Below are 7,199 nucleotides of genomic sequence, written 5' to 3' on the forward strand. Positions count from 1 at the left end.
CACCCAGCTTGAATTCCCTAACCCGTCACTATAACTCCCTTGTTCAAAGACTCCCCTGCGCCTTCTCTCTCTCACACCTGTGGGTCAAAGCCCCAGCCCTGGCGAAGTCCAGCTCTGCCACGTCTGCCCTTGGAGGCCAGGGGCGTCGGACAAGAGGGGGGGATGCTGGGAGAGCAGGACCTGCCGCCTGCTGGCAGCCTGGAGCCTCAGCTGGGTCTCTGGCTCTGCCCTAACCTGTCTGCCCTCCCCGTCTGGTCTGTGGTCTCCTAGACGGTGATTTCCCTCCCTCCCCGGGAAGCTCTTCACCTTGAGCATTTAGCCCTTGCCTGTCTCCTTCCCGCAGACCGGGCACCCTCCCGCAGAGACCCTGGGCACTTACCACAGCTACAGCCTGGGACTGCAGGAGCTCGGTGGCCGTCATCACAGTGAAGTAGGACACGTTCATGAGGATATAGCACCCTGTCACCAGTGGGATCCCAATGATGATGGCCAGGGGCAGGTTTCTAGGAGGGGCAGGGACCCAGTGACCCAGTCAGACCAGAGCATCCCATGAGAGACTCGCAAGATTGCCTTCATCTGGCCCTTTCTTCCACCCGCCCCGGCCAGCCCTCCCCTGCTCCCTGTGGTGGGCTGGGGTCACCGATGCCCTTCCTGAGGCCCACCCAGAAGCAGAGGGCTTATGGAACAGCAGAGTCCCAGGGGCGACATGTGGAGAAATGAGAAGGAACTCTCCCTCTCTCAGACTCCAGTAAAAGTGAGTTGTTTATAAAGCAAAATAAGCTAAACTTTGAGTTCTTCCTTCCTCCCAGCAACCATCCTGGTATCCAAAGCAAAACCATTCTCTCACGAGTGTAAGTGAGCTTATAAGAAAGCATCCTCCGGGAGTTCCCGTTGTGGTGCAGCGGTTAACGAATCCGATTAGGAACCATGAGGTTGCAGGTTCGGTCCCTGCCCTTGCTCAGTGGGTGAACGATCCGGTGTTGCCGTGAGCTGTGGTGTAGGTCGCAGACGCGGCTCGGATCCTGCGTTGCTGTGGCTCTGGCGTAGGCTGGTGGCTATGGCTCCAATTCTACCCCTAGCCTGGGAACCTCCATATGCCACAGGGGCAGCCCAAGAAATACCAAAAAAAAAAAAAAAAAAAAAAAAAGAAAGCATCCTCGGGAGTTCCCGTCGTGGCTCAGTGGTTAACAAACCCGACTAGCACCTGTGAGGACGCAGGTTCAATCTCTGGCTTTGCTCAGCGGTCACAGACGCAGTTCAGATCTGGCGTTGCTGTGGCTGTGGCTTTGCTGTGGCAAGCTATAGCTCCAGTTCAACCCCTAGCTTGGGAACCTCCATACGCCACGCATGTGGCCCTAAAAAAGTCAAAAAAAAAAAAAAAAAAAAAAGGAATCCTCCGAGTTCCCACTGTGGTGCAGTGGAAATGAATCCAACCAGTATCCATGAGGATGTGGTTCAATCCCTGGCCTTGCTCAGTGGTTTGGGGATCCTTGGATCTGGTGTTGCCATGAGCTGTGCTGTGGGTCTCAGAGGCAGCTCAGGTCCCGTGTTGCTGTGGCTCTGATTCAGCCCCTAGCCTGGGAACTTCCCTATGCCCCTGGTGTGGGTTTTAAAAAAGGGGGGCCGCACCCTTTTTGGGGGGCGAGGGAAGTATGTTCACTTGTCCACGACCCAGCTGTCTTACCTGAAAGGGTTTTCAAGTTCTTCTGTAATATAGTTGAGTTGATTCCTAGAAGGGGAGAAAAAGTAACATGAGTAACAAAGCTTTGACTTTCTTTGCTAAGATTATGAAACACAAAATAGTAAGTGTTGGCCTCATTTAAGTGTCTCCATCAGAGCAAAAGTTCCCTGTAGGAATCTCAGGGTAACTTCATTCAGAGAACGCCTTGGCAGTGGTGGGAATACATTGCTAGGTGTAAGTCTTTGCCCTCCATGGGAATTGCGTGAATTTTCAACAGTTATTAGGATTAATGAGTCCCCACTGTGCTTCAAAAAAAAAGGAAGATTCTTTGTCTGAAAAGAGAATGAAGCCTGCAGATACTTTGCATGAGGCGAAGACCAGCCCGTCCTGGATGGCAACTGAACTTAAACAGAATCTCATCGGCTAAACCAGTATTTGCAAGGCTGAACTAGAAGTGCTACTACTGAGTATTCTTGCCTTTCCCAGTGCCTGGCAGCCCTCACTGGCCCCCACGCCAGCTGAGCCTGTGTGTGTCTGGTGAAGCTTCTGGCACAGGACCTCACCACTGGGGGCTCAGGAGCCGCTGTGTCCAGGACTGATGCCATACAAGAGACTGGGAAAGGGCAGTGCCTCTGGGGTCCAAGGAGAACAGAAGGGTGAGGGATGGGGTGCCTAACAAGAGGGAGAAGTGAAAGTAATTGTTAGGGTCCCACCAAGTCCCCTAAAGGAGAAGTCACTGCTTTCCACCCCGTTTCAGTAGCCTAAAGCAACCCACAACCAGACGGATGACATTGTAGGAGAGCCTTACCATCCATCATATGCCCAGAGTCCATTATAAAACGCCAGACCGATGGCTCCCACAGACAGTTTTGTGCCCTCAAAAGAATTTTCAAAATTCTTTGTATTTCCTGGAATTAAGCCAGACAGTGAATAGCAGGTGTCAGCTGATCAGACTGGGGACGTGGCATCATCTCCATGGGAAAGAAGGGGGTGACTGAGGACCTCAGATTATTAAACAAACCCCGGGAGCTCATCTGTGGCACAGCGGGTTAAAGAGCCAGCATTGCCACTGCGGTGGCTAGGGTTGCTGCTGTGGTGCGGGTTCAATCCCTGGCCCAGGAACTTCTGCTCGCCACAGCTACAGCCTCCACATTTAAGAAACACAAACAGGGAGTTCCCATTGTGGCGAAGTGGAAATGAATCTGACTAGGAAGCATGAGGTTGCAAGTTCGATCCCTGGCCTCGCTCAGTGGGTGAAGGATCCGGCATTGCCGTGAGCTGCGGTGTAGGTCACAGACACGGCTTGAATCTGGAGTTGCTGTGGCTCTGGTATAGGCCAGAGGCTACAGATCCAATTAGACCCCTAGCCTGGGAACCTCCATATGCTGCGGGTGCGGCCCTAAAAACACAAAAAGAAAAAAGAAAAACAAATAGGCTCTGAAAAATCGGGAAACTAAAGATCATTTCTGTGGAATGCCTGCCTTAAAGATCCGCTCAGGAGCAGACCCTCTGGGTGGCCTGTGCTGTGTGGCGCCACCCTCCCCTCCAGCCGAAGGTCACCTTGGGCCAGGAGGACAAGCCCGCTGATGATGATGACGGCCACGATGACCAGCTTCGCCGCCGTGAACACGTTCTGGACGTAGCTCCCCAGCCGCACGCTGAGCGCGTTCACCATGGTGATGACCACTGGGAAGAGTCCAAGGTGGGCAACGGTCTGTGTCTGTGGGCTCAACCACCCCCTCCTGTCTTAAGGCCCTGGAAAGTCTCTCTTCCACTCCCAGGTCCATCCCCTAAACTCCGCTCTCCACCACCACCTCCATCAAACGCATCTTTGAAATCCAGCAGGGGCTTCCTCCCTGCCCTCTAGCAATGGACAAGCAGCCAGGCTACCCCCACCTCCAGCCAAAGGCTGCCCCCCCCCCCACCCCCCGGGGCAGCTCCGATGGCCCTGCAAGAGCAGGGACTCGACAGCAGAGGGCGTCAGGACCCTGGCCCTGCGCCTCACGGCTCCTCCAGGCCCAAGTGGCCTCTTTCTGGAGACGCAGCCAGTGTCTGCACCTCATCTGTGCCAGGTCTTTTCTGACCCCCACTGGGCGGTTCACCCAGGGACTCACGGATGGCAGCGGCAGCCAGGAATTTCACGACGACTTGAGGGGGGCTGCAGCCTGCGTAGAAGGGCGAAGAAACATACTCGGAGAAGCTGAGACAGATGATGGCAAAGGATGAGGGCTTTATGACGAACAGGCTGGTCCAGGAAAAGAGATAGGCAGGAATGGGGCCAAAGGCCTCCATCAGGTACGGGTACTCGCCCCCCGACTTGGTGATCATGGTGCCGAGCTCTGCGAAGCACAGAGCACCTGGAATGCACAGAGGAAGGGGACCCCAGGCCCCTCGTAAGGCATTGGCAGGTTGAAGGAGCCCCCTCCCCCATGGGGGACCTGCTTCTGCCCCTCCTTCCCCCCCATGACTCCCATCCTGAGCTCTGGCCCTTGGACATCCCAAGAAGCCCGGTTTATCCCTATTGGTGCACAAGCCTTAAAGGGGATGGGGCAGCAGCAAGGCAGGCACACACAGAGCTTGGGGAGCCCGCCCCACAATCAATAGGGGGTGTTCATGGGGGTGGGGAGGGGCAGGGGCAGAGCGGCTTTGTTACCCAGTGTCGCAAGAATCCCGCAAGCTGCCCATATGATGAGGCAGGGCCCCACGGCTTCCGTGTTGCTGAGCACAGACTTGGGGGAAATGAAGATCCCGGAGCCAATGATGGTGCCCACGATGATGCAGATGCCACTGAACAGGCCCAGCTGGGATGGGGACCAGGGGACAAGAGAGTCAGTGCTGCCACTGACTGGGGCTCGGAGGCTCCCACGCAGCCCTTTTTCTCCAGCCCCCCCACCCCCCCGCCACTCCTGGAGCAGCCAGGGCAGCCCCAAGTGTCCCAGGCACCTTCCCCCTGTGCCATCGTGGGGAGAGCAGGAGGGTGCTGTTCCTGCACCTTTGCTCCTGTGGATTAAGTCAATTAGCCTTTGCAGCCACCTCACTATCACACCCATTTTACAGAGGAGAAAAACAGGAACAGAAAGATTCCATCATTGCCCAGGTTCCCAGCCAGGGCAGTTTAGACCCAGCTTGGGTTCCATGCCCAACCCTTACCGCGCTTGATGGAGGGTCAGATGGTCAAGGCCAAGCTGACAATCAGTCACCAATAAGAAAGGTCCTTGGGACACTCCTCTTAGCTGGGCCACGAAGGGCAGAGCTTCTCCCCCCAGACTGAGAGTGAAGTTGGGGTCAGAGGACTGGGGTGTGGGGGGAGGTGAGCAATGGGGCTTCCAGGGACAGAACCCTCGGGGGCTGTGAACCTTCTCTGAGGCTCTTTTTCTCTGAAGCTCGTAGAATACGAGCTTCCTGCCAACAAGACGGGGCTCCGACATGCCCCGTGTACATCCATTCCTGTGGAGTCCACAGCAGGTAAAACTAACCTGTAAGGATAGAACTGGGGGTGGGGGTGAGGATCCACCTGGAAAGGGGCAAGATGGAACTTTCTGGGGTGGTCGTCTTGTCAAATTCCTCAGAGTGAACACTGAAGATCTATGCATGTCACTCCATGTAAATTACACGGGAATCAAGAGAAAAATTTTTAAAGGAAGGAAATGTCTGATTCAGGCCCCTGCTTATAACATCAGCCCCCAGAAGCCACCAGCCTGATTTCTGGAGCCCAAGGTGAACGTACACGTGCCAGGCTGTCTGGGCAGGGGCTGTGCTTGTCATCCGCCCAAAGCCCTTGCTCCTACCCTCCTCCGGGGATTAGCACTGTGCAGCACGGAGCTCAGAGCACCTTTCTGCCTCTGTTCTCCCTTGACCCTCCCCGCAAAGCTCCCCCTCCTCCTGGCGGGCTGGGAGGCAGTCCCGTCTGACCCACGCTCTGGCCCCTCCAGGTCGAAGGCACCTCCAAGTCCAGCCCTTCCTACGCTCCAACGCAGAGGGATCTTCTATGTCATCCCTGTGTCAGCCTCGCCACCCCGGCTACCCGCTGAGAGGGAACGGGAGTTCCCTATGGCTGGGGGTGTTCAAACACGAGAGGGACAGACATCTGGTGGAGGTGCAGTAGAGGGGACTCAAACATCAAAGGGTCTCTCCGACCACCCCGGAAAAAGCCATTGGGCTGAGCAAACACCTGCCCCTCTGGGTGCTCCCCCAGCACATAGAAACATACGCGTATCAGCCTCACAAGATTATGTTGAGTTCACTGGTGAGAGGGAAAGAGGTAAGGGCAGGAAATTGTTCAATCAGAGATTGAGGGTGGGGGTCTTGGCTACACACACACACACACACACACACACAGACCTGGGAAGGACCTGTCCCCCAAGGAAGGACTGCCCTACCTCTTTCTGGAGATTTGTGGTCTTGGGTTCAGTGCTCTGGAGCGACTTCTCATCCTCTCTCCTTTTTCTCAGGCTTGTCTCTTGCATTTTCCCCTCCTGCCACTTCTAGGAGGCTGCAAGGAGGGCATGGGCGTTCGCTCAGCAAATGCTCTAGCGGGCAAGACGCAAATGTGGGCTCAGCTGTAATGTCTGGGTTGTGGGAACTTCTTCTACTAGTAGGTGATTTGGGAAAGTTGTCCACTCCTCGCGGATGATCTGCTCAGTTCCAGCAAAATCGTGACGGCCATTCAAATTCTGGAGGACTGGGGCTCAGAGCTTTTTCCAGCCTCCCCCATGAGCCCCTCAGGTCCCCACGTTCCCAGAGCTATGCTTTGTCCCCTAACCCCCAGAAGCTGACATGCCTGAACGTCATTCTACCTCCATGCTCCAAGCTCATTTTTTTCCAAGAGTAAAAAAGACATATTTTAAAACTGCCTGGAATAGATTTAGTGGAATCAAGTCCGAGAAAGGAAGCCTTTTCTCATAATTACTTCCCAAGATTGAAGCCCCGTCACGCACAATAGATGCCTGGTATAGATATTTTTTTCCATTGAGGGATGCAAGGAAAGTCCCTGAGGAAAATCAGTTCAAGGCTGAACTCATTAATGGTTATTTCCTGTTCCTTTTCTCCAAATAAAGTCCCACTCGAGCTCCCCCGGCCAGAGGATCCGTCAGGCTTCCCATCACCCAGTGGCCTTACCTTCTTCTTGACCTTGGAAGCCCAGGGAGCTGCCCAGGGTGACTGACCGCCTGTCTCTGCACAGTGGCGCCCTAGGAATGGCCATGTCTCCTGCCCTGGAGAGGAGGAAGCCAGAAGGTACAGAGGTCAGCAAAGGTAATTATTAAACGCCTTTTTTTTTTTTTTTTTTTTTTTTTTTAAAGCCATGAAGCTTGGATATGTTGCCGGAATTCGGCCTTTGTCTGCCAGTGCTGAATTGAAATGCAGAGGCAGAGTTTTGGGTAAAGGAGAAAAAAAAACAGCTTTATTGCTTTGCCAGGTAAAGGAGGGTCACAGCAGGCTAATGCCCTAAAGACTCTACCCCCCACCCACCCCCACCCCCACCCCAGAAAGAATTTATTGTAAAAAGGAGAAAAACAGG

At 54.5% G+C, this 7,199-nt stretch overlaps 1 protein-coding gene across 3 annotated transcripts in view; it reads right to left on the reverse strand.

Annotated features, from left to right (window-relative positions):
- SLC7A9 (solute carrier family 7 member 9) overlaps positions 1-6,891 on the reverse strand; it is a 37,161-nt gene extending 30,270 nt beyond the window's left edge. For 2 of the 3 annotated variants that reach the window (XR_014804728.1, XM_021093176.2), the window contains exons 1-8: positions 6,800-6,891; positions 6,061-6,210; positions 4,335-4,482; positions 3,796-4,038; positions 3,242-3,367; positions 2,490-2,589; positions 1,685-1,729; positions 380-503 (exon numbers count right to left, since the gene is read on the reverse strand). Coding sequence is in view for 2 of the 3 variants with exons in the window: in XM_021093176.2 (XP_020948835.1) it covers positions 380-503; positions 1,685-1,729; positions 2,490-2,589; positions 3,242-3,367; positions 3,796-4,038; positions 4,335-4,482; positions 6,061-6,147 (873 nt within the window). In the remaining variant the exon portion in view is untranslated. 3 annotated transcript variants of the gene reach the window in all.
- Positions 6,892-7,199: the final 308 nt, after the last annotated feature.

This window comes from Sus scrofa, chromosome 6 (assembly GCF_054392235.1).
Source record: "Sus scrofa isolate SSC_HxYL_T2T_F1_AM1 chromosome 6, Sscrofa_HxYL_maternal_Yorkshire_Landrace_v2.0, whole genome shotgun sequence".
Taxonomy (NCBI): Eukaryota; Metazoa; Chordata; class Mammalia; order Artiodactyla; family Suidae; genus Sus; species Sus scrofa.